Source organism: Eucyclogobius newberryi, unplaced genomic scaffold, assembly GCF_026437365.1.
Source record: "Eucyclogobius newberryi isolate DKJ021-1_F unplaced genomic scaffold, fEucNew1.0.hap1 SCAF_2, whole genome shotgun sequence".
In the NCBI taxonomy this organism is placed as follows: Eukaryota; Metazoa; Chordata; class Actinopteri; order Gobiiformes; family Gobiidae; genus Eucyclogobius; species Eucyclogobius newberryi.
In genome coordinates this window covers 33,034,633-33,061,972 of record NW_027315834.1, presented here as the reverse complement: position 1 = coordinate 33,061,972, position 27,340 = coordinate 33,034,633, and the positions used below count along the sequence as shown (strand labels likewise).

Below are 27,340 nucleotides of genomic sequence, written 5' to 3'. Positions count from 1 at the left end.
TACTTACTTATTAATGTGTACACAATTAAGGCAGATAATGTGGCTCAAACCTTTAAACTTTTTCTTGTTTCTAGCAGAATAAACCCTAGTCTGCTTTTTTACTCCAGATGACCAAATATAATACATAGTTTGGATGAAGGCCATTTCATGTATTTAACATTGCACTGTTTGACAAAGAAGAAATTGTGTAGTAATAAACGGATGTAAAATAACATAACTAAACAGAATAAGCTGGTAATGAACATTCAACTACTCTCTCACTTTTCCTTTTAAATCAAAGTCCTGTTCAGCTGACTGTACGCGCTCCACTGGATGTATTACCGCCCTCTTCACTTGTTTAACCACATTTGTTGGGTCAAATGACAAAGGCGCGCGCGCCCCTGTCCGTCATCTGCCTCTCCGCCTCGCGCTCGGGGCTCGCGCTGCTGCTGCAACACGACCTGCCGCGACTTCCTGCTTCGGGTTTCCCTTTAAAAGGAGGCAAGGCTCGATGCTGGGAATTCACGTCATTTCGCCGTTTACACACGCTCACGCTCGCACACGGACACACTCCCGCAGACACACACACGCTCCCGCACACGCGCACACGCACCCGCAGACGCAGACGCACGCGGGACGCACGCGGACGCACTCTGACGCACACATCCAGATCAATGAGCGCGGGAGAGCGGGCTGTGGTGCGCTTCCAGGAAGGATTATTATTAACGCGCGCACGGCGGAGCTGCGGACGGGAAACGCGCCGAGACAAAAGAAGTTTCCTAATCGATAGCTGCGCCATGGAGACGGCCAGTACATAGAGAACACACGGACTGGCACCGGAATAAACTTCTCTGTCAGTAACAAGTCGACAGTCGCGCGAGCCGTCGTCGTGAGGCCGGGTTTGGGCGAAGAAAAACAGGGGAAAGAGAGAGACGAGGAGGAGCGCGGAAAGTGAGGAAGGAGACGCGGCGAAGTTGACGGAAGATAATGTCTGAATCCTCCCCCGCTGTGGCCAAGGTAACGGGCTCGGGTCGCTCTTTGTTGTTGCACGGTCCGGGACACGTTTGCAGGGACACGTTTGTAAGGACACGTTTGCAGGGACACGTTTGTAAGGACACGTTTGCAGGGACACGTTTGTAAGGACACGTTTGCAGGGACACGTTTGTAAGGGACACATTGGCTGACATTCACAGGGACACGTTTGCAGGGACACGTTTGTAAGGGACACATTGGCTGACATTCACAGGGACACGTTTGCAGGGACACGTTTGTAAGGGACACATTGGCAGGGACACGTTTGTAAGGACACGTTTGCAGGGACACGTTTGTAAGGACACGTTTGCAGGGACACGTTTGCAGGGATACATTGGCAGACATTCACAGGGACACGTTTGCAGGGACACGTTTGTAAGGGACACATTGGCAGGGACACGTTTGTAAGGACACGTTTGCAGGGACACGTTTGTAAGGACACGTTTGCAGGGAGACGTTTGTAAGGACACGTTTGCAGGGACACGTTTGTAAGGACACGTTTGCAGGGAGACGTTTGTAAGGACACGTTTGCAGGGACACGTTTGTAAGGACACGTTTGCAGGGACACGTTTGCAGGGATACATTGGCAGGGACACATTTGTAAGGACACATTTGCAGGGACACATTGGCAGACATTCACAGGGACACATTCACAGGGACACATTTGTAAGGACACATTGGCAGACATTCACAGGGACACGTTTGCAGGGACACGTTTGCAGGGACACGTTTGCAGGGACACATTGGCAGGGACACACACACATGGACACGTTTGCAGGGACACATTGGCAGACATTCACATGGACACATTGGCAGGGACACACACACAGGGACACATTGGCAGACATTCACATGGACACGTTTGCAGATGTGCAGACTGTAGTGCGACTGGAGTGCGTGTGTTTGGACTCTCATCTGTTGCTCCTCGTCATGTCGTGACGGCTACACACACACACACACACGAACGCACACACACACACATACACACACACACGCACGCACGCACGCACGCACGCACGCACACACACACACACGAACGCACGCACGCACGCACACACACACACACACACGAACGCACACACACACACACACACACACACACACACACACACACACATACACACACACACACACACACACAATACAGGGCCTAAATACAGCGGGCGATGCGAATGAATAAGTCGGTTATTACGACACATTTGGAAGGAGGCAATGTGACAATTGAGTAATCAATTAAGAGCGTGAGTCAAATAGGCAATCAAAAAAATAAATAAATATATATCCATATAACAGCTGTAAAAAAGGGTGTTATTATTATTACGATGATTAGATTATGAGTGATTTCCACGTGATCTGTTTTTATGATTATACTTCTGCCTAATCTGTGTTGCAACACTAGGATTTCCCCGTAAAGGGACGAATAAAGATGATCTTATCTTATCTTATTATTGTTCTAGCTAAGCATTTATTTGTTTTGTACGGACCTCTCTGGCCATGAGTAGACTGTACACATTGAAAATGAATGGTGTATTGAAATATTATTCCTTAACAAAAATGCTGTGTCTATTGAAATGAATAATTCAACTCTTCATGGCAGCTGGAGGATCATATTTTGCTGGTAGAGATCTTGTCTTTCATTCAGCTGACTCAAATATGTGTCTTGTAGTTTATGTTAACCACTGCAAAACTCAATGTTTAACATGTTCATCCAAGAAGTCCACAACTAACAGGGTTCACTCCAGAGACAATAAATGGTAAAAATATATAATCATTTATTAGTCTTAATAAATATTTAACTTATGATGAACAAATTATTCATTAAGAACGACTCTGTATTAAGGTTAAGAATATTAATTATGTGCAATAAGAGATATGCTACATCTTAAAATTAGCCTTACTTAAAGGCCTAAAAGTTCCTCTTGCATTTCTCTACATTATGTGTCCTGGTCCTGGATTATTATTTTACAATAAAACAAAAATCAGATAGATATAGACAATATCTCAACATAGAAATAACATCTACAGTAAATATAGTAATTTGTGTGCACTACAGTTCAATTACTGGGGCTTATTAGGAGAAGAAAATGATAGTAATACTATGCATAAAGTTTTACACTTGTGGATTGTTTCATTAGATCAGTTCCTCAGCCGTTTGTTTTCTGAAGGAAACACAGGTGGTGTTATTGTCCTTGTTTGAGACATCACAAATCAGTCTTTATTTCTGATCTTACATGGACATAAAACGTGTGAAAGTCAGATATGCATGAGCAGAGCAGCCTATAATAGGAGAAAGGATTTAAAGTAGACTGCCCGAGCAGCACCTGTACATGGTATGTACTTCAAACTCTACCCACTGTGCCTCAGAGCTGTACAACATCATGTTTTTATGTACAACACAAACTACAACATGTACAAAGAGCGCCATGTGATCCAGACATTGTTTCTCCTGCTAGTGTTTAATTCGCTGACGTCACTGACTCTGTATCTTGACCAGATTGAACCCTGTGTTTAAGCAACACAATGTATTCATATATTTTGTAGTCCTCAGATGATCAAAGTTTAGAGATTAAATAGTTGGATCTTAATAGTTTAAATAACTGTAGATGCTTCGCTTCCAAAGCTATGATTCGATGATCAAACCAGATCAAAACAAACTCAAAGAAGCAGTTCTGTGGAATATACTATTTCTATAGTATATTCTGAAATTCTAATAACACTCATCATTTCCACTCTTCTGTTATGTGTCACAGTAAATAGCTGTCAGTAAAACAAGTGAACAATCATTAAGATGCTGGTGTCACAGGAAGTGGGATGAGGAGACTGTCATGGCTGTTTGGGTTGACTGCTGCTGCATTGGGATGTATCTGAGCCCTGTTTGTGTCTCTGTGTCTATTCATAGCAGGAGAGGAGCTCTTTCAGTCCTTCCGCAAACCCGCTGCCAAACTCCACTTCCTCCCCCGTCCATGCTCCCGCCTCGAGGCCAGCCAGCCGAATGGAGGACGAGCCCAACAGGCTGCCGGCACACCTGCGTGAGTCACACCACCGCACACGCTTCCACTCGGGGCCCCTGACAATAGGCTGTGCAAATACGCGTGAACCTTATATTAACGCCTGCAGAAAGTGCAAAACGCAGTATAACCTGTGGAGTCTGATCTGTGCGTGTCTGATTTAAACTTGGGGCTGTTAAAATGACTTCTTTTGATTTTTTTATTTCAAGATGATGACTTATTTTGGTCCAAAAGGTTCATAATGTTCCCATGAGTTGTTTGTATCATGTTTTTTAGCCCCAAATACTATTCTATAAACGTCATACAGCAAACGTTAGCTGTCGGAAACCATAACTTTCACTGTAGATGACAAGATACACACTGTACTTCTCTCCTTCTCATAGAATCATGCTCAGTACTATTACCCATTATGTTTACCTGTCTCTGTTCTTGGACAGTGGAAAGTCGAACCTAATAATAAGTAACTAAAAATAGATTTTTAAAAACGAGTGACTCTTTTGCTTTTGGTGTGAAATGTTAGAAGGTGTAGGATCGTGGACATGGATGACATTACTCTCCTGCTTTCATGGCTTTTCTGTGCCCCTTATTATTTTGTAATTGTTTTTTAATTTGACCTTTATTTCACCAGGCAAAATATTAAGAACCATTTCTTCTTTGCAACGTTGGCCTGGGTAAAAATGTAGAGGAGCAAATGTTCCTCCCAGTGAGAAACATCAGAGGAGTGAGCGCATGAATAAGTAAAGATGTTGCGGATTATCACTTTAATAGTTAAAGTCTGTCACGCCCAAATTTGGATAATAGTTATTATCACAAAAGGCACAGTATTTTAAAGTATTTTCTCAGAGCTGTGGAGTACTGCACATACTGTATAAAATATGAATAAATGAGACACAAGCAGTCAAAATGATTGGCCAATGACAAATATTTCAACCGATATTTGTGCGTTTTTGTGTACTGGCTAGATATAGTGTATAGTGAAACAAAAAAATATCATTTTTTAAATACGTTTTCAAAATATACTGTAATTCATTATTAATACTTGACTAATAGATGTCAATAGTTATTCAAGTTTACAACAACCAATACTGAACTGAACTGCCTACATATCTTCACTGTTCTCTAATGTTGAAGTTGACTGGGCTGGACATCTGGGCCACCGTAGGTTTGTATTTGCTCATTATGGCTGGTCCAATCCCAGAGCGGGCGGGGCTGGACCGCTGCCAGCAGATGCAGATAACTCTGTCCAAAGACTAAACTCCCACCACTTTCCAATTGTCCGTCAATAGTTAACTTTGTTATTTATCTATTCCAAAGTGAAGGAGAAGTTCAGGGCTGTAGATGAGGCACACAGGAAACCCCCTCAGTGCACTTCCTCTTTACATTGTTACAGAAAGAGGAAGTAGCCTCAGCAGGTCCGTGTTCAGTTTCCTGAACAGCGAGCAGTGGCTCGGATCACATCCGCACAATGGTGGAAGTCAAACTCAGTGGTTTTTCACAGAATATGTGTATGAGATTTACTGATAATAACCAGTTGCTTGTCATTCAGAAATTTGAGATAACAATCACATCGCTGTTTTCATCCAATTAAGATTTAATCTTTTGCAGATCTCAATTATTGTCTTGGTGTTTTTACCTACAGTCTCTTCCATTCCTTCAGCAGTAAAATCATCAGGTTCGAAACTTGAAAGAATACTCTTGATAATTTTGTGTGTTTAATGGCTTATTATTTATTTTGTATCCTTTAAATCTGCCCTGTCTTTTTTGTTAAACATGGACATTATTATTCAGTTCTAATTAGTAAATGGTCATATTTATTTGTTTTTCAAAAGAAACCACAAAAACGGATCAAAAGTCAAGATTGACCAACAAGAGGAAACAAAAAATAAAAAATCACGATAGATTTTTGCCATCACATTTATTTTTCCAAAAAAATACAAGAACACAATGATAATGTCCCTTTTAAGGCGTCCTCGGCTTAAACTTTTGGACACATTTCCGCGCTCCAAAACCACCTCTGCTTTCCGTTCCTTGGCGTCCATCCTCAACACCCACGCTTACACATCCTTGCAGACGCTTAAGTCCAGAGGGAGGAGTGGGAAGGAAGCGAGGACAGAGGGAAAAGAGCCAGAAGAGGAAAAAAAATGAGGCAGGAAATTGCAGTGTGGGCAGAAGTCCCCATTTCCTGAAGAGGAAGTGGATTAGACCGGGGAGAAACTTGCAGCCGGGCCCCCTCAGAACAAGGACACTAGTTAACGTTTTTAGACTGCATTACCTATTTAATCATCCATTCAACACGTAAGTGATACACCGCTGTCTTAACAATACATTACCATAGTAATTTCCAAGGCTTTCATTTCCTTTTCTTTTGTTTGATCCTGAACAGAACTCAGTAATACGTCTGGGCTTGTCACACCCATAATTTAGAGTTGATCTGAGTGGGAAGAAGCGTGTATTATTCTGAAAGTGTCAGTCGCCCCATAAGCCCGCTTTGTTTTCCTCGGATGCACACGAGTTGAGAAGAATAGTGAGTCTTGAAGTCTATTTATATGTCTTTAGTGAGGAGTTAATAGAAACCATGGAAACAAGATGGGCTAGTTTCCTTTATTGTAGGTGCGAGTGTGTCCGTCTTTGCACAGCTGGAACGACAGGCTGCAGTGGGTGGACGAGCGAGTAAATCATATGTGAAGCCACTGCATGTGTAGGTGTACATTGTATATGCAATTCATTCCACATGTGCTAGTGTGTGTGTGTGTGTGCGCGTGTCTGTGTAGGTGTGTGTGTGCATGTGTGTGTGCACGCGTGTGTGCGTGTGTGTGTGTGCGTGTGTGTGCGTGTGTGTGTGTGTGCACGCGTGCGTGCGTGTGTGTGCGTGTGTGCGTGTGTGCGTGTGTGTGTGTGCACGCGTGTGTGCGTGTGTGTGTGTGTGCGTGTGTGTGTGTGTGCACGCGTGTGTGCGTGCGTGCGTGTGTGCGTGTGTGTGTGTGCACGCGTGCGTGCGTGTGTGTGCGTGTGTGCGTGTGTGTGTGTGTGCACGCGTGTGTGCGTGTGTGCGTGTGTGTGTGTGTGTGTGCACGCGTGTGTGCGTGCGTGTGTCTGTGTGTGCACGCGTGTGTGCGTGTGTGTGTGTGTGCGTGCGTGTGTGTGTGTGTGCACGCGTGTGTGCGTGCGTGCGTGCGTGTGTGTGTGTGCACGCGTGCGTGTGCGTGTGTGTGTGTGTGTGCACGCGTGTGTGCGTGTGTGTGTGTGTGCGTGTGTGTGTGTGTGTGTGTGCACGCGTGTGTGCGTGCGTGCGTGTGTGTGTGTGCACGCGTGCGTGCGTGTGTGTGCGTGTGTGCGTGTGTGTGTGTGTGTGCACGCGTGTGTGCGTGCGTGTGTCTGTGTGTGCACGCGTGTGTGCGTGTGTGTGTGTGTGTGTGTGCGTGTATGTGTGTGTGTGTGTGTGCGTGTATGTGTGTGTGCACGCGTGTGTGCGTGTGTCTGTGTGTGTGTGTGCACGCCTGTGTGTGTGTGTGTGTGTGTGTGTGTGTGTGTGCGTGTATGTGTGTGTGCACGCGTGTGTGTGTGTGTGTGTGTGTGCGTGTATGTGTGTGTGCACGCGTGTGTGCGTGTGTCTGTGTGTGTGTGTGCACGCCTGTGTGTGTGTGTGTGTGTGTGCGTGTATGTGTGTGTGCACGCGTGTGTGCGTGTGTGTGTGTGTGTGTGTGTGCGTGTATGTGTGTGTGCACGCGTGTGTGCGTGTGTCTGTGTGTGTGTGTGCACGCCTGTGTGTGTGTGTGTGTGTGTGTGTGTGCGTGCGTGTGTGCATGCGTGTGTGTGTGTGTGTGTTGTTGGACCAGTTTATCATTTTGTTCCACTTCAAAGTCTCTATGATTAAAGCTGTGGCAATGTAGTTGTTTGTTTTCACTGGGCATTCTAAACCTTATAATAATGTTGCTTTTGCTTTTCGAAACTTGTTTTTTGCTAAATTGGGATTAAATTGGATGAAACCAGATTTACAGTTGGCAGAAGTTTCAAAGCTTTGAAAGATCCGAAGCGTCACAAATGGGAAAAACTAAAATCACAACAAAAACACAGTATCTTCCTGTTAAAAAACTTTTCTTTGTTTCAACTAAATATTTCTCAGAATATAGCAACTTTATAGGCAACAGTTCTTGCTGGTGTGTTTTTGTAATGAAATGTATTATATCATGAGGAATGTCCTTACTTCATCTGTAAGTGACATGACTCTTTGAGTACTCTGTACTTTGTACTTAAAATATTTTCTAAGGCCTCGATTTTTGAAACATTTGAATCCACTGTTGGATTCAGGCTTGTTATGGTTCATAGGCCTCCAGGAAATGAATCCATCTCAGTCCTCTCACAGATGGAATCCAGCATGTTGTAAGTGTTTGGAGATTTTCAGAGGGGAAATTTCCTGCCCCTGGAAGCAGCTCTTGTCCTCAGGAATTTCCTGAGTGGGTAGACAAGGCTTCCTGAATAAATGTTGCTGTTGATGATGTTGTGTGTGTTTCTGGACTGAAAGAGAAACTGTTCACACATGGCACAACCTCCACTTCTCCCTGTTTCAGAGTCTTCAATAAGGCTTCAGCAGGTTTATACTCTTAATAATAATACTCTAAATAATATATACAGCCAGTATAGACCCTATTTTGCATCTTTTTTGTACCCTTACTGTTGTATGAGTAGTGCTGGTGCAGTTATGTTTCATTCTTCTGTGAAATTTGAGTTGCCCTGAAGATTTGTCTTGTAAACAAAACATGACCCTTTTGACCTTTCCGAAAATGTCAAATTGGTGTGACCTTGTGCTTTTTTTACTGACTTTGAACAATCGTGTTTTTTATTAGATTTTAAGTTTCTTTTGAGAAGCAAATAATTACATATGACTTTAAATCAAAGATATGTGAATATTTCCTTGGAATTGAAATGCAAAGGATTGTGGCTGAGACAGTTTGCTGATATCCTGGCTCGACTTTCTCCTGGTGGAAACTTTGACTCACTAAAGTTTGGTTTGTGGGATTGAGACCAACAAATGCATTTCAAGTTTGCACACACTTTATTACAGTAGTTGAGGAAGTTGAACTAGAAGAAAAAAAAAACCTTGCACGAGAACAAAAGGAAGAGTGTCAGGTAGAGGCAAATTCAGGAACTAAGTACAAGAGCCGGCTTGTTCCTGCCAAAGCGACTTATCAGAAACAGGTCGAGCCACTTCCTGCTCATAAACGTGTGTGTGATTGATGTGACTTGTTAAATGTTTGTTTTGACTGGATCTGGTCCAGTTGGGCCGAACGGGGCGGCCACGTGCACACCGGAGGAGGAAGCAGTACATGGGAGTTTCACTGGACTCGGTCACTCCTCCCACCTGGCAGAGGTGTAGAAATTATATACCGGTGTGTGTGTGTATATTCTAAATTTAAAACATAGAAGAACAAAAAACAAAAAGAAAATAAACTTAAAGGCGCAATGGACGATTTTTCGGCGATTTGAGTGCGCATGCCACTCCCCCGTGCGGACTGATACAACACACACGTGCGTTTGTTTATTAGCGCAACGGAGCGCATCGCATCTCTCGTCTCCCGTAGATTTCTGTCCACTTCTGCGTCAGCTCGAACTGTCTTTCTCCGTCTTCATTTTGCCCCGTACACTGAGGGAACTATATTATGATAGATCCATGTGCTTAGGCACGCGGAAACGTGGGGACGAGCCTGACGCGGCTGCAGGTGAGCGGTAGGTGCCTTTTATGATTGATACGTGGCAGAGCAAATGATTTATCCACGCCACGAGGAAATATGATAAAAAATTTGCTGAAAAAAATCGTCCATTCCACCTTTAAGGCACACTAAATAGTTCAAATTTGTCCATTTTCAAATTAAGTCCAAATGTGTTTTTCCCATATGTCATTCCAGTCCCTGATTGTCGGTGCAGTTTTGTAATGGCCTTCACTGCTGCCAGAAGTATGCTCCAAATATATCAGGAGGAATAAAGTGGCCTGGGAGATGCAGAAGTTTATTTACCATCAGTAAGGGACCCAGAGACGTGAACACATTGTGATCACATGCTGTAACTTTGTTGACCTGGTTTATGTCCAAAGGTCCAATCCACGTTTGTTAAAAGTCTTCTCTGTCATCATAAATAAACTAAAGTGAAAGTATATTTTCAGAATAACCTTAGAATGTTGTGCCATTATTCAATTCCAAAGTCTTGATTGTTGTCTGTTGAAAGGACTTTAAACCATGAGATGAATCTTGCTGGTTTGTGGAGTCACTACCACATGATGAGGTTCAATGTTTGTGAATGAACACAACGTATTGTCTATTCAAGTCTGCCTATGCTTTCATTTTAGGGTGTATTATATTATAACCTCAGAAGATGTAGGTGAGATAGAACAAAAATGTTGACCAAGCAGGTGATGTCTTTGGTGCAGTACAGTCCTCCTCAATAACACTTCAAATATGATGCAGAAGTGTGATCAGTTATGTGAATATTGGAGGATTGTACATCGTTGTTCACAAACCCAAGCCCACCTTGTCTCTGTTTGCGTGTGCTGGATCTTACCATCTCCGAGTGTGGGGAGTATGAATAATGCAATGTAAAACACCAGAAAAGCAAAGCATTTTTTTCTAATAATACAATTTATTCTGACATTTAGTAGATGAATTGCATGATTCATATTTCAATACATGTTTTTACCTCATAATTTATAGAAACAACATTAAGTAATCTACAATATATATTTTCAAAAACGCTATAATGCACACTTCCCTCCTCCCTCCTCACTTCCCTCCTCCCTCCTCACTTCCCTCCTCCCTCCTCACTTCCCTCCTCCCTCCTCACTTCGCTCCTCCCTCCTCACTTCCCTCATCCCGTCCCTCCTCCCTCCTCACTTCCGTCCTTCCTCCTCTGCCTCTGAAGAAAGAAAATCCTTTACTCCATTGAGATAGCTACACCAATATCCGCCCACTGCAGCTTTGACCAAAAAGACAAACATTTACAGAAGTAAGCGTGACTAAGGAGCGTTCACTTCCCAGAGCAAAGTCCCCCTCGGTCAGATGCACACGTAGATTGTGTGTTTCTTTTCAATCGCGGTCCCACATGCTGTCGACTTAGTGTGTTCTTTGCAGTCTGATGTGTCTTTTGTTGTTGTAAATCTTTGTATCTGCTTTTAATATATCGCCTTTCATTCTCGTTGACAATTGTGCTTTACAATATGCAATGGAACACAATGAGGAAGTGACAAGCCAGCTTTTTTGCTTTATTGTGGTATCTCCTGAGTATACTTTGTTGTTAACTGCAAGAAAGATATGGTTCTACTTTGCATAAAACTGGCAAGCCCGATGGTTCCTCCTTTTGGATCATGGCTTAGAAATAGCATGAAGGTATCGGCTTTCACAGGGTCTAAGCAAGTGATAATAAAGAAAACATCTATAGAAAGGGACCAAACATGGCTTTTGCACATTTATTTGGTTATTTATTTGGTGCATTACTTTTTGGGCTCACGCACTGCTTTAAATCAGTTTTTTTTCAGACTGTGAAGTGACACTGGTGTGGACCACCCGAGCGCAGCCAATCAGAGCACGGTTTTCACCTCTTACTTTAAGGTTGACGAGATGTAAAATACTTAATTATGAGATGTCCAAAACTTGTACACAGGTCCATTATTATTTGTGATCTGTTGATTTAAAAAAAAAATTAAAAAAATTCAGTGGACAGGAATATAGTTTAAATTGTACTTTTTCATCTGACTGATCTCTAAAAAATTGTGCAATTATTGTGTTATTATTTTGACAATCGAATGTGAATATCATTTACAGCTTCCTACTAAGCGGCTGCAGTCTTTTCCTGGAGAAAATCACACTTCCTGCCTATTGTATAGGATAAACATTTCACAATAACTAACTGTACTGAGCAAATAAGACTGCTTAAAGATTGAATGTATACAGCAAGCGACAATTGTACTCAACAAATGTCGCTTACTGTTTAATTTTGTGCCTCCAAAGTCCCGGATTCGATGAGAAAAACATAGATAATTCAGGCATAATCTTTTATTTGTATTTACATCCAGATACGGTTTTGTGCACCACATCAAACATGGAGAAAAATTCCACGCTTGTGTCAAAACCGTGGGCTCCTAATCTCCTCTGATGACACACACTATTTTCTGTGGGAAGCTTCTGCCGCGAACAGAGTTACCAGGGCAACTCATGAGCGCGCTTGGATGAATGAAGGGAAGAGGAGGATGAGATCATTGGTGTCTTGTTTCGCTGTTGCGGTACAGAAGCCATCGACTTCCACTCTCAAAGCCAGACGAGATAATGAGCTCCGTCCCGCTGCCAAAACTCACTGGGGCTGTCCGGAGATGCACACACCTCCACGGCCCCCACAGAGGAGAGCGGCGTGGACTTCAGAGCCTTTTGATGAGAAGTGGAGCTCACGAGTGACGCAACCAGAAGTCAGTCTGTCCCACACGACCTCTCTACTTTTAATAAGAGCAAAAGCCTTCAAAAATATTGGAAACAGGATTTTGGAAGCAGCAATCAATACATGTCAAGATTTTTGATACTGAAAATCTATGACCGTATTTTCCGGACTATAAGTCGCACCTTTTTTCATAGTTTTGGTCGGGGTGCGACTTATATTTATACTTGTATACTGATACTCCGGAGCGACTTATATGTAATATTATTTGTTATTTTCACACTTGCAACCGCATTTCATACTCCAGTACAACTTATATATGTTTTTTTCTTTATTATGCATTTTTTGGCTGGTGCGACTTATACTCCGGTGCGACTTATAGTCCGGAAAAATACGATATTTAATTAGATTGCGAGTGATGTTAAGCAATTACATGGCTTGCATTGGCAACAATATAGAAAAGTTTAATCCCTGAGATTTAGTGGTGTTTTATGTACTATATCAAACTATGTTCTGTGTACTTTGCAGATGTTGTAAATGTGTGTAAAAGTTGTTTTCTGCCTTAGCAAATTCACTTCGCATATGGGCTCACTCCAGGCATTCCACTGTCAAAAATGTAACTTTTCTTGTCCGCCATCTGCCTGTCTCCATGGAGAAAGTTCCACAATATGGCACACATGCTCAGTTATAGCTGTATTTATTGATAGCATGCGCTCTTACAGCGTGCGGGGTCACGTCTCCACAGACCTCACCTGTAGACAAAGGTATAAACAACTACATAATACATATCACATTCTCCACCAGAAAAGGACCATACTTTTGAAAAGGGCTGTAAGCTTATAATCATTTCCAGTAATTAATCGACAGGTCTTGCTAATGATTTTTATTAGTTGACTAATTTAATTTATCAGGATTAAAAGGATTTATAAGGACCGCATCAGAATGGAGAAAGCGTGAAGACTAGTACTTCTTTATATTTATTGTTATTATTGGGTCTTGTAAGTCCATCCGTTTGGTTCAGCCGCATGCAAATGAAGAGATATTGAATCGTTTTGCGAGTTTGCGTTGTTACACTTTAGTCAACTTCTTGATGCTCAGAAAAACTTTAGTCGTCCGAGAAGTTCTTTGTCCGTCCACAGCCCGATTTAACCTCTTCTGTTTTCTCCACCTCTCACTCCTCCGTCCTCAAAACGCACTGTTCCTTTCTTTCCTCGCACATCCCACTGTCACCGTCTAACCTCGCACCGGGGGGAAGTTTCCGGTCCTGAAACCAAGCCCGCGCTTGTTGTTACACTTTAGTCAACTTCTTGATGCTCAGAAAAACTTTAGTCGTCCGAGAAGTTCTTTGTCCGTCCACAGCCCGATTTAACCTCTTCTGTTTTCTCCACCTCTCACTCCTCCGTCCTCAAAACGCACTGTTCCTTTCTTTCCTCGTACATCCCACTGTCACCGTCTAACCTCGCACCGGGGGGAAGTTTCCGGTCCTGAAACCAAACCCGCGCTGGATTACTTCCTGCTCCGGCTTGTTATGGGACACGTCTGTTCGGTCCGCCCCCACTCTCTCCTCTGCACTTCCTCCTTTGGGTCCGTGTGCAGATGGCCGGGGCCGGATCTCGAAGGGATCTTGGCAAGAGTGGCGGTACTCTGGAGGAAGCATACCGAAGCCGTGACCCCGCGACCCCCCCACTGTACTGCTGCCTGGCCCCGGACCCTGAGCGCTCTCAAGTGGCCCACAGGAGACCCGAGTCCAGCTGCTCTGTGCCGGGCAGATGGCAGCTTGATTCAATATTGATCAAGTCACTGATGACCTGTTTCTGAAGCTCTTTTTTTTTTTTTTCATTCTTTCCCTTTCCATCAATTTCTGTGAAGTAGGGCATTGATATTTAGCAGTATCTATATTTAGCAGTAACAGACTAAACTACTTCTGAAGTGTCCCCTTTTTTATTGCACTCAATGTGTATAGTAGAGAACTATTGAAGCTGGCAATTATATTTTTGTTTTTTTACGAGGAAAAATACCGTATTTTCCGGACTATAAGTTGCACCTTTTTTCAAAGTTTTGGCCGGGGTGCAACTTATACTTATATTTATACTTATACTTATACGCCGGAGAGACTTATATGTGATATTATTTGTTATTTTCACATTTGCAACCACATTTCATACTCCAGTGCAACTTATATATGTTTTTTTCTTCTCTATTATGCATTTTTTGGTTGGTGCAACTTATACTCCGGAAAATACAGTAATGGTTTAATTTGATTATTACTATCTAACGGAAAACAAACTTTCATCATGAAATAAATACATCCAGTAAGAGCAAGACTTTGTTTAAGATTCAACCTTAGTGTGACATGCGTAACGACACTACAATTTGAATATTCAGGCTTTTTTTTTATAATCGTTTAGCAGTTGATTCGCTGCAAACAATGGAGGAAATGTGGAGCAACACATTTCCTTATCCGACCCACGTTTCCTGTCATCGTGCAGCACCTGCTTCCCTTTGCCTGACACTTTCTCAAGATATGCCTTTAAGTCAAGACGCTGGGGGTCGAAGTCTGTCAGCCAGGCACTGCTTTTTATGACCTTTTGCTTATCATTTGAGACTCGGGTCAAGTAGGCTTTCAGAATTGATTCAGGAAAAGGGAAGCAGGCGATAGTCCTGTCACGATGATTACATAGATTTATAGATTTATTGTTCAAGTATATTTATTGCACACACAGCTTCTTAGTTTATTGTATTATGTTATTAACGTTTGAAGAGTTTCAGTAATATAGCTTTCACTCATTATAAGGGCTCGGCAGTATGGGAAAAAATACAAAGTTATTCTTCTATTGATTATTCTTTTATTAATGCTTTCATGAACATTAACTATACAAACTTTTGATTGGGGATTTAATAGAAAAAAACAAACTTTTTTTGTTTCCTAAAGTCTGAGCTCTATTTTTACTGACAGAGTATTCCTTGTACACTGTGAATTAAATCGCTCAATATTTTGATTAATTCCCCAGCCCTACTCATTATTAATATAAAAACTGATTTTCAAACATTTATCTGTAGTATTTGTTAATTTCAGGTCATGTTTTACTGCAAATTTGTTTTTGGACGCATGTTTACTGAAATATTTATGTGTTAAAGTTTGAAATATCAAAAGGAATAATGTGGTCTTCGACATATATTTGATTATCACGCAATATTATATAAAACCATCTCTTTTGACAGTCACATTATAGTCCCATTTCTTCACCGTGACAACCCTAGTTGGTGATCTCGACAGGTTCTCTCTTGATATTGATAGCACTCTCTCTCTGAAAACGTCCTTTGTTTGACGAGCGGCTGTGAGGCGGGGGTTCGCCTGCAAGGACAAGGTTCCTATTACTGGTGCGACAGTGACATTGGCGGCCGAAGATAACAGCTGTCCAACTCCCAGAGGAAGTGTTTGAGGCGAGCGATAAGTGAGAAGCTCAGGGGGGGCGGGGCCTTTGAACGGCGAGGTGTGTGTTTGTGACACTGTCATGTTGACAATGGGGTACAGTGAAAGTGTTCAATCTGTCTTAGGAAATTAATGTTGTACTTTTTTGGGAATTGCTGTGCACACCCAAAGTTACAGAGAATACTATCATAAAAAAATGTTACATTGTCTTTATTCATCAGAAATAAGCAGCTATTCAAATGTTGCCCCAAGCCCTGATAACCAGTGTTTAATCTTTAAAGGTACTGTGAAAAGTCCATGGCAAAAAATTATCATACAAATCACTATTATGTACATTTAATCTTATTTAGCGCGAATGGAAAAGGAAGTATTTGAACCTTGTTGGTAAAATTATGGGTTTCTTCATATTTATCAAGTTTCTTCTAAATAACGATTGCTTTCAACATTACTATTCTGAACATATAGGAGATGTACTTTATTTATTAGTGTAGAAAACAAATATCTTGTTTTTAAATTCTTTATCTATTTTTTTTTTTTAACAATTGCGATAACCTAAATCTTTCAATTTATAAATCCCACCTTTACTTGTGACATGGCCCTCTTTTTCAATGCACCTCATCTTGTAAATGTTGTGTACATAGTAAGCCTGTTTTATTTTATTTTTATCCCATAGCAGATTTAAATTGTTTTTCTTTCTGACTTTATATAGGTTGTTTTATCATTGTTATTTGTTTTATGTTGCACCGAATCACCAAAGCAAGTTCCTACGTTTGTGAATTATGTTCATTAGCAATGGACATAATAAACCTTTTCTGATTCTGATCTTGCTTCTTTGTTTACTGATATTTCACACTCCTGTTCCAACAACGCTCTGCTCTGTATAATATAAATCCCGGGAAAAGGACATTGCATACATTTTCTTCTTTAATGTTCCAAAACAAACTAATACACTGTCAGCTTCCTCATGTGGGCTGAAGGAGCAAAGATCATATCAAACCTAATTTATCTCCATATTTCTCATATCTCATCAGGCCCCTCCCGTCTTTAGTCTTCATCTCTTCTTCATCGTCTCCTCCTCCATGTGTTTCTTCTTCTTTTTATCCAAGCAGCCGTTCCCGTAATCACTCCCGCCTTTTGGCTTTTATCTCCACTTCCTCAATATCCTTTTAACGGCCGTGCCTCCTTCCTTCCTGTGCCCCTCCCCCGCCTCCTCTCTCCTTCCTCCTTACCTCCGTCCTGGCCCCTCACCCCCTCCTCTCCCTTCTGCTGCATCTTCGCTGAGCTCATGCTTCCTTCCTTCCTTCCTGTCTCAAACAAACTGCTCTTCAGTCCCTTTGTAGAGTTACAATTGCCTTTATAAGGACAGTATTTATTTCCTAATCAAAAAACAGGAAAAATGTAACTGTTTCCTTTGCAATTTTTGTTTGCACTTTATTTATTGCTGCAAAATACCTTGAAAAACATGCGTTCTTTCTTGCTGTGATTCTTTTGGCCTTCATATGCTTGTCTCCATGGAGATGCAAACTTATTCATCCTCTTTTCATTCAAGCAGGTAGTGGACCTTTGACCAGGAAACTTGTATCGTGCACCTTTTTAGCAGAAACAAACAAAAGAAAAGCTACCGGTAATCGTAGAAAGCACACGATCTTTCACTCAGACATCAACAATCAAAAGCCCCATTGTGTCTTTTCTTGGAATTGTTTGAATAGAGTGTAATAGCAACGTGCGGTCTCTGTTCCCCGTGCACAGGTTTGCAGCCGGTGTGCTGGAGCAGAGAGGACGTGGCCCAGTGGCTGCGATGGGCCGAGAAAGAGTTTGCACTGAGACCCATCACAAGCAGCTCCTTCCAGATGAACGGCAAAGCTCTGCTGCTGCTCACTAAAGAGGACTTCCGCTACAGATCACCACACTCTGGTACCTAACACGTTATGACTCAATATTTATACAGGATTCTAGACCGAATGTGAAAGCTTTTGTAAACCAACACCAACGCTTACAGTGGCGTGAGAAAGTGTTTTCTCCCTTTGTATTTTTGTTGCATGTTTGTCACACTTAAATGTTTCAGATCATCAAACTAATTGAAATATTAGTAAAAGATGAGCCAAATAAACTGAAATGCTATTTTTCGAATAAAGGTTTTTATTATGAAGGGAAAACAAATATCAAACCTAGATGTGAACCCTGTGTGAAAAAGTGTCGCCCCCTGTTCAAACATGACATAACTGTGGCTTATCACATTTCTCGAGCCACAGTGAAGTTGACCTAAAGATCCTCAAAAGCTAGACCTCATGCTGGGATCCAAAGTAACAAATGAAAAGGAAAGTCATTGAGATTTATCGGTCTGGTAAAGTTTATAGAGCCATTTCTAAAGCTTTGGGACTCCAGCGAACCACAGTGAGAGCCATTATCCACAAATGGCCCAAACATGGAAGGTGTTGAACCTTCTCAGGAGTGACCGGCTGACCAAAATCACCCCTAGAACACAGCGACGACTCATCCAAGGGGTCACAAAAGACCCCACAACAGCATCTAAAGAACTGCAGGCCTCACTTGCCTCAGTGGAAGTCAGTGTTCTTGACCCCACCATAAAGACACTGGGCAATGCTGTGCTCCATGGCAGAGTTCCAGGGTGAAAAACCACTGCGGGAAAGAAGAACATTCAAATTGAATGTCAGAAAATATACCTTAAGACTTAAGGGCAAATACTCAGTGGACTGACAAGTCAAAGGCGTGTGTTCCTTTACATCTGGTGTGAGAGTAACACCTCATTTCAGAAAAAGACCATCAGACCAACAGTCGGATATGGTGCTGGTCTGATGGTCTGTTTGGACGACTTGCTGTGATTAATGGAACCATGAATTCTGCTGTCAACCAAAAAAACCAGAAGGAGAATGTTCCTGACCTGAAGCTGAAGTGAACTTGGGTTCTGCAGCAGGACAATTATCTAAAACACCAGCAACCTCTGAATGACTGAGATGGTGTGACAAAGGCGTGTTAAAAAGGCAAAACCCCTCCAATATGGCTGAATTACAACAATTCTGCAAAGTTCCTCCACAGCGCTTTAATAGACTCCATTGCAAGTTATCACAAACGCTTGATTAAGGGTGGCCAAACCAGTTACAGTATAGCGTTTAAGGGGCAATTACTTTTTTGCATAGGACCATATTTGTAGGTTTGGGTTTTGATTTCCCTTAATAATGAAAAGTGTCTGACAAACATGCAAAAAGAAGAAATCAGTAAGAGGAAACCATACCACTGTAGGTGTGAGACTTCAGTTTCTGGTATTCTGGAGAGCAAAGAGCAAGATTTTTATCACGCTTTAAAGAGTAGCTGCAAGTATAGAATTATGTTGGCTCAACCTTATTTTGGTGAAGGTGAATGGAATAACTCGGAAGAACATCACCACCAAGAGGTGGAGAGCAAGCGTAATCTCTCTTCAAAATTGATTCTAAATGAGGAAAAGTGCCTTTTTAAAACAATGCTCAATTTACTTACAGTACACGTGACAACTTGTAGCTTCAACTACTATAAAATGCATTATTGCGCACACTTAAGTGCTTTATAATCCATAAATAAGGAAAGGGGACTTTCCTTAGTATCATCATACGATGGAGGAAGCTATTGGACAAAGTCTGTTTATACAACAACTCAGCCATAGAAACAAGCAAAATGGTATCTATGGCTGAGTTGTTTTCTAAATTTCTTAATTTCCTGATTTTGGCTTTTTTGGGAGGTAAAATAATAATGCCATGTGACTTGTTCATCAGTGTAGGAGAGGAATACATACCGGTAACCATTGTGAAATATTATTTAGAGATGTGAGTCGTGACATTTTGCCTGTTTTCCTCTTACGACACTCACAAGAGGAAAAGTCAAACGGTTTGTACATTGCGTAAATCTAGAAATCTAGTATTTGCTGTAATAGCCAAATGAGAGCTGGGATTTAGCAGTGTATTTGACAAAAGACATTAAAATATATATTTACATACATTATACAACTAAGAAGAATTCAATTCAATTCAATTTATTTTTGTAACGCCCAAAATCACAACAGTGAAAAATGAATCAAACAATGTCTGTGGTTACAAACAATGTTCTTTCTTTGTTAATGATATGTAAGTGAACAAGTAAGTAAGGCATTATTTGAGCACATGTGCATGTTTACCGGCTTGACTAAATAAAGGTGAAACATAAATAATTGCATTCAACAGTTAAAATTGCTATTTCAATTAAAATTTAAGCAATTGTGCAGCCCTACATGATGAACTTTGGCAAGCTGTACTGGTTTTTCATTGTATTGTGTGTTAAAAGTATAATAGTTTGATTTGTCTGTGTATAACTTGCTGTGATACACGTTTATAAGTTGGAAAATGACCGTGCAAACTTCTTAATCAATGCAAAACAAACAGAAAGCGAGAAGTGAAAGGGGTGTGTTCGTCTGAAAATGTCCCCGTCCTCCTTTTGAGAGTTATTTCCTTGTTAGTTTAAGAGTTCAGAGATAACATTATGGCAAAGGTTAAGTTGGTATATCTTGTAATTAAACACCATCTAAAGGTGTTGTATGTATTCGACCAATCCGTGGACTCAAAGCTTCTAAGTCAAACAAAAGCAGCTCATTTTTACAGCTGGCATCTTCAGCCTCACACTTGTTGCAGTGATTTATTTCTTGTTTAATAATTTGTGATTTTCATTTGAAGTTACTGAGATGTTTAAGATCATGGATTAAAATAACAAATAAATAAAAATACCATTATTTTAGATTTTGAGGACACGGCATTGCAAATGGCTACAGGTGCTAAAAAAGAAAGATTCACTCTTCACTGAGTCTAAAGGGACAATCTTTAAGTGAAACTACTGACAACAGCCTTAAAACAGTCAGCCACACAACCAATGTGAACACGAGTAAGAGGAGGGCTGGGTGGTTCCTCTGACGAAATAGGCAAGGTTTAAGTTTATTTGTAGAGCACAATTTATTCGTACACAAGGCAATTCAAAGTGCTTCCCACAACTGCAAAAAAATGGGTTAAAATCACAAAGACATGACAGAAATCGCAAAACAGTTTAACAAACAGGGATTATCAAAACCCACTAATAGGGAACGTGAGCTGGGTTTAGACCGTCGTGAGACAGGTTAGTTTTACCCTACTGGTGATGTGTTGTTGCAATAGTGATCCTGCTAAAGGAAAGGGAAACTCAGTCCTTGATACCGATTTTGATAGAATGAAACCTAATAAACTGACATTTTCATCACAAAATAAACAATTAAACATTGTGCTCTAATGCTAGCTCTGATAAAGATCAAGCTCATCATTTTATAACTGTTCATAAAATGTAAAATGTTGTTCTGTTATTGGGACATTTTTGTCAATATACTGGCTCAAATGAGTATCTAGTTTTGATTGTAGTTTTAGTATCGTTTAGTATTTGAGTTTCAATACTTTTGACAACCCTAGGTCTAAGTACTGTTATGTCTGGGCCTTTCTGCCACTGCCCGCTCGGAGCTCAGAGTTGGTGTGATGAACACTGCTGTATGTTGGTCGGTTTGATGTTTCAGGTGAAACCGTAAACATTAAAGCCCTATAGCTTAGTGGCATAGTGTGTGTGCCACAATAACACTTTCATAGTTAAGACTTTGTTTTAGAGGTCACTTCACTATTGTTCAAGCCTGCAGCTCAGGAAACTGGAGAAACTTGATTTGCATTAGGATTCATTATGCATGGTGACCTTTGACCTTGTCTGTCACAGGTGATGTCCTTTATGAACTTCTGCAGCACATCCTAAAGCAGAGGAAGCCTCATGCATTCTTCCCTTCAGCCTACTTCCCTGGGAACTCCTTCCACCTGCAGCCAGACAGTGTTGCAGTGCCATCGCACACCAAGATGGACGGTCAGTTCAATACCAAAATTAAGTCTTGACTTTGATTCATAAAACTAATCCTTTTGTTTCCTGAAACTGAAGCAAACATATTCTGTTTAGTGAATATTGACAGTTTTTGTTCTAAAATGTTATAGTACAATAGATGTTCTAAAATGTTATAGAACAATAGATGTTCTAAAATGTTATAAAACAATAGATGGCCCTGAGCTTATGCGGCCCATATATATTCCCAGCCTCAAACGTGAGGAAACATTTTCATTACAGCTTGACACACTTGAGTCTATAATTGTCATGGTAGGAAATACCATTCTATGGTATTCAGACTTATGTTCAAGTAAAACCTGTTCCTCAAGGAAATGTAGCTTCATGTACCTTCAAGGAGCTGCAGAGTAGAATGTGTAGCTATTTAAAAACTGTGTAGCTATTTAAAAACTACAGGTTTGGGTTGAACATTTTCCAAGTTCAAATTGTCTTTAGTGTGAATAATAGGATATTGCACATGAGCATACTATTATATATCAGTGACACCTAGTGGACAAAAAGACAAACTAAAAAAGCAACACTGACCATAATACTAACAGAACAGCAGAGCTGTGGACCGTGTTGGATAGTGTTACTTTTAAAAGTAACTTGTTACCTCGTTACTGCTCTGGGAAACTAACGTGTTATAAAAGTAAAACATTACAGTACTCTCGCATTACCAATAATTAACATTCCCCATGTGGGACAATAAAGGAATATCTTATCTTATCTTATTATATAAGTTATATAGTTTGTCGACAACCCGCCTCTGGGATTGCACTGGTTTGAAGTAACTAGCTCTAGATTACACGGGTGCACAAAACTAACGCGTTATGTTCCTCGTTAACACATTATCAGATAACGTGTTACGTTACCAGATAACATGTTACCCCCAGCTCTGGCTGTAAATAATACACAGGACAATGTGTACTTTTCTTGACTTACCAAAATGAAAATGGATCTTAATTTTACCTTATGTTTTATGTCCAGAGACGGCACGGAGGACATCCAGGGGGCCGGAGCCTATTCCCCAGCACATGCCCACCATTGAGCTCCGACACCGGTCCCGCTCTCCTCATCACCTCATGGCCAGACAGTCCTCCCCGGAGCAGATCCCCCGTCCCACCATCGAGGACCACATGCAGTCCTTCTCCCAGCTGCCAGACAGTAACCACCACCTGCATGAAGACATATACCCACTCTGTGTGTCCCCTGCCGCCCCCAATGGTCGCTGTGCCACCCCTAAAGAGGCCCCCTGTCCGGGGAGCCCGGGCCCTCAGGAGGCTGGCCCTCCACGAGTCATTCAGCTCATGCCCAGTGCCATTATGAACCCTCTGCTGCTCAGCCCCAACAGGGGCTCAGTAGGGTTAGACTTCAGACGCTCGGGACCCCCCTCTCAGGTCAAAATGGAGAATGGCCGGGACAATAAGATCCATGGCCTGCTCCACCCACTTGCCCCGCAGCAACAGCACCTCATAAAGCAGGAGGACGTACTGTACAGAAACATCATCATGCCAGTGTCGCCACCAGAGGAGCAGCAGATGCCCATAGGGCGGATAGCAGGTGAGAGCAGCTGGTGAGGCCCACAGCAGTGGGCAGCAACAAAGAAAGAATGTCTATAGAATTCTAGGATAAAGTATTAATTTAACTTATTATGTTCATCTAAAGCAAAAACAATGGTTTCAGAGACTGTTCATTTATCTGTCATCTTGTTAATTGTGGGTCTGAATGTTTTGCTGATGTTTTCATGCTGTGCCCATAGACTGCAGGTTACTCTGGGACTATGTCTACCAGCTCCTGTCTGACAGTCGGTACGAGAACTACATCCGCTGGGAGGATCCTGAGAGCAAAGTCTTCCGCATCATGGACCCCAACGGCCTGGCCAGGCTGTGGGGCAATCATAAAGTAAGTGTAGTACACTTGGCTTAAGTGTTCAGAAACAGTAACTTGGCTGCCTCAGAGGATCCTTGTGTAGATTTGACCTTCTCAGGCAGGATGAATTCTCACGATAGTTGTACGTTTAACAAACTCATAAGAATTTATTTTTAGTTATTATTATTATATTTGAGTTATTATATTATTTTTTCTCTAAAGAACAGGTGTGCACTGCATGATAATGATAAGAGTATTGGCACTTACTTTACTTTACTTTTCATGTATTCTTATGTCTGCATGTGTTCTCTTTACAGAACAGGACAAATATGACGTACGAAAAGATGTCGAGAGCACTGAGACACTACTACAAACTCAACATTATCAGGAAAGAACCTGGCCAGAGACTTCTATTTAGGTACGCCACTGTAATCCCAATAATCATTTACCGTATAATCCTTCACTTATACTTAATTGTTATTTTATTTTCATTATGCCCTCTATACTCTTATTTTTAGGTTCATGAAAACCCCAGATGAGATCATGAATGGTCAGGCTGAGCGCTTGGAGCATCTTGAATCTGACATGGATGAAAGTGTTTACATCAAAGAAGAGTGTGAAACAAATGTTGGCCATAACATGAACTAATCCTGCTCTGGTCTTGGTCCATTTGGGTCCAGCCGTAATGCCTTCTAAAGCCGCATGGACAATCGGAAAACGGAGCCTCTATCTCACATGTCTTAAGGTGGCCTTGGGTTTTTTGGGCTGGGGTACAGTACAGCACCTCGTCCAAAGAAAATGTTTATAAAGTACTTTACAATGGGAGGAAATTAAAATACCTTTTTTTTCCCTAAACAAACAAAAACCTGCAGAACCAATCATCTAGTACTTATTTCACTCTCATGATTTTGTGTTCTCTAAAATTGATTTCTGTTCATAAAGATATGGGGGTGTGCTGTGTGACAAGAATGTTTTCACACAAATAAACATGTTTTGGATAAAATGTCTTGTGCTGTCTCTGAGGTAAATGGGGTACTTTTTTGCGTGTATCATCAATTGCCTTTTAATTAGTCAAACATTAACATTTTTTACATGATATATTGGCCTAAATTACATTGATTTTGGATTGATTGCTGTTTACTGCGTTCTGATGAATTGGTGAATTAGCATATGACCACTAGATGACGGTGTTGCCTAATCTTTGAAGAACAAAATTCTGGACCTGGCAAAATCCACACCAAAGCCTATCCAGAAAGTGTAAGTATAGAAGCCATGGTTATTTCCACATACAATATAAAAATACAAGTGTTAGTAAATTATTAGTCTAGTTTAAATCCTTTTTTCCCCCCAGGCTACACGTTATTGGAGTTTATTCTAAAAAAAAAACAGGACCTACTTAATATGAAACGACCTGCACAAAAAGTATCTACAATTTTGATCTTAACGAGCAATTATAAACGCGTGGGGACAGACAAAGTGCAAACGCTGCTGCTGCTGGTGCTGGACACTCCATAAAAGTTGGTGCGCGCGGAGCCGGGTCCGTCAGAGCGCGCAGAGAGGCGGAGGAGCGCGCACTGAGGCACCAGCACACACTGCGCTGCACGGCTCCAACACAAGTGTGGGGGGGGATGCAGGAGGACGCTGTGAGACGCCGGGACGTACTCGACATCCTCCAAAACTTCTCCTTTTTTTTTTTTTTTTTTTCACTAGAGTACTTGGATTTTAACGGCATCTCATCAGCGCGGATACCAGGAGCGTCCCATGTGAGATGCCTCAGCTGAGATGCCAGAGCTGAAGACACACGCCCGCTATTAAATCAACATTTATTTTTATTTTTTATTTTTTTGTGTGCCAGAAGGAGGACCGCTGCGCCTCGGTACAACCACCGCGCATTTGCCCCCAGATCCGACGCGCCGATGTGTGCGCCGCAGTGGGTCACTCGTGGATTGTAGCACTCTGCAAATGCGATAAAACAGGGCGTGAAAGACCGGGAAGGGAGTGGGACACCAACAGGTAAGAGGCACTGCCACCTTGCCAATGTCAATCAAACGCGTGACCCCTAAATGTTGTCCGCGCGTGATCGTTTATGCGTCAATATTCAAAAGAGACCGTTGGATCGGGTTTGTCTGAATGACAAAATGTCTCATGAGTTAATTACGTTTTGATGTGATGAACCTTCTTAATGTCATTTATCTTTGTCTCACTTTAATATTATTTTATTTGATTACATTTTTCACACATTGAGTGAAAGTTTAGTGAAACTTTAAGATGTCCCTATCAATTTATGTAGACTATAGATGTGTACAATTATTGCTTGTTCATGATTTGTATTACTTATTTAAATATTATTATTTGTATTAAATTATTATTATCTTATTACAATTTTATTATTTTTATTCTCTTAATTTGAGAGCAGGTGGAAACACGATTTGGTGAGCTGTTGAAACATTAGTGATCTAAGTTTATTTACAGCCTTAAGAATATAAAAGGACAAGGCTGGAGAAAGTGTATGCAATGGACATGGTTGGTCGAAAGCAGATGATTTGTGCTTTTCTCCAATAGGATTTACAGAAGGGCACGCTGTTCTGACAGATGTGAACTGTCTTCCTCTAACATTAAAGCTGCCTATGTAGTTGTAGATCCGACTGGGGAAGTGCGCTGGAGCCAGTTGGAAGTGAGCTCATTTTAATAGTGATTTATCGACGCGCTCTCAGGCCTGGAGCCAGTCCTTATCCTGTTTATGATGAAACATGGTGACAGACTGCAGCTGCCCCAACACTGAGCCACTCACCTGCAACATCACTGCCCACTAATGAAGGACCTGGAGCATGCTGCGTGACCACCAGCAGTAATCAAACACTATCTCACTACAGCGATATGATTTTTATGGAAACTATTTCATTTCATATATTTGCTCCCTTTGAAATAATGTTGGGTTTGCAAATTGTAGATGAAGGTTTGAATTATTCCAAAGCATTCGCACTGTAATAAGACAGGCTTTGACTTGTGGGGCACGGTTTATATTTTGCCAAAATGAAAACAAATATTGGATCAAATTGATAAGCGTTGTTGTGCTGCTTATTTACTAAGTAAAATACTTCTTGATACTTCAATTAAAATGGTGCTTAATCTCTGGTTAATGTTCAACCAATGCTCTAGTCATTATTCACATATAGACATGAAATCAATCCTGAATGTATCTTCTCCAGAGAGCTATTAAAACAAGTATTTTTGCGGTTACATGTGTGAGAAGGGCTGACATTATCTCCTCTTCTCCTGGTCGAAGCAGAATGGTTTACAGAAAAGTTCATGGTCGTGTGCTGACTTCTTTGTGCCGAGGCAGCTTTAGGTTGCACAAAGGAGACGCACAACAAACCCCTCAAAGGCTCACTTTGACTCACACATGCTGGGTTTGTACAAAATGAATGCCTTTGAACAGTGAAGAAATCAAAAAGAAACTTGGTGGAAAATAGTGCCCAGCATTAGCACAGCAGTAATGTGATCATAAGTGACTAACAACCAAAACACTTCTTACAGCTATCCAGATGGTTATAGCACCGCTATAAATAACCACATTTTCTCCAGCTTCTTGACAATTCTCTGAACAGCACACGGCGGTTTGTAGAGCTTTGAGCCGCAGAATTACATCTCTCCTTCTGACTTTACTTCAATTCAGGTCTGATTTTGCAGCACTCAACTCAGGAAA

General features: G+C 41.4%; 2 protein-coding genes across 3 annotated transcripts in view; both read left to right on the top strand.

Moving 5' to 3' along the window:
• The first annotated feature begins 616 nt into the window (after nt 1–616).
• etv6 (ETS variant transcription factor 6) lies at nt 617–24,433 on the top strand. 2 transcript variants are annotated; one of them, XM_072455055.1, is made up of 8 exons: nt 617–996; nt 3,914–4,040; nt 17,614–17,778; nt 21,610–21,750; nt 22,753–23,325; nt 23,525–23,667; nt 23,952–24,052; nt 24,153–24,433. In XM_072455055.1, exons 1-8 carry the CDS (start codon nt 967–969, stop codon nt 24,280–24,282), a joined length of 1,410 nt encoding a protein of 469 aa, XP_072311156.1. In that variant the 5' UTR covers nt 617–966; the 3' UTR covers nt 24,283–24,433. The 2 variants fall into 2 exon arrangements, with proteins under 2 accessions (XP_072311156.1, XP_072311155.1); XM_072455054.1 differs by having other exon boundaries at nt 3,911–4,040.
• A 1,072-nt stretch (nt 24,434–25,505) lies between these two features.
• The window catches only part of LOC140367313 (chemokine-like protein TAFA-2), a 66,741-nt gene continuing 64,906 nt past the window's right edge, over nt 25,506–27,340 (top strand). Inside the window, exon 1 of the mRNA XM_072453723.1 lies at nt 25,506–25,647. The gene's annotated coding sequence lies outside the window, so the exon portion shown is untranslated. The remainder of the gene's footprint in view (nt 25,648–27,340) is intronic.

What these genes read in the sequence shown, in the direction of transcription:
- etv6 (XM_072455054.1), top strand. Translation starts at nt 967, where the DNA reads ATGTCTGAATCCTCCCCCGCTGTGGCCAAG. An exon ending in CAGGCTGCCGGCACACCTGC is followed by an intron (nt 4,041 to 17,613) that starts GTGAGTCACACC and finishes CCCCGTGCACAG; the next exon opens with GTTTGCAGCCGGTGTGCTGG. An exon ending in GGCTGTGGGGCAATCATAAA is followed by an intron (nt 23,668 to 23,951) that starts GTAAGTGTAGTA and finishes TTCTCTTTACAG; the next exon opens with AACAGGACAAATATGACGTA.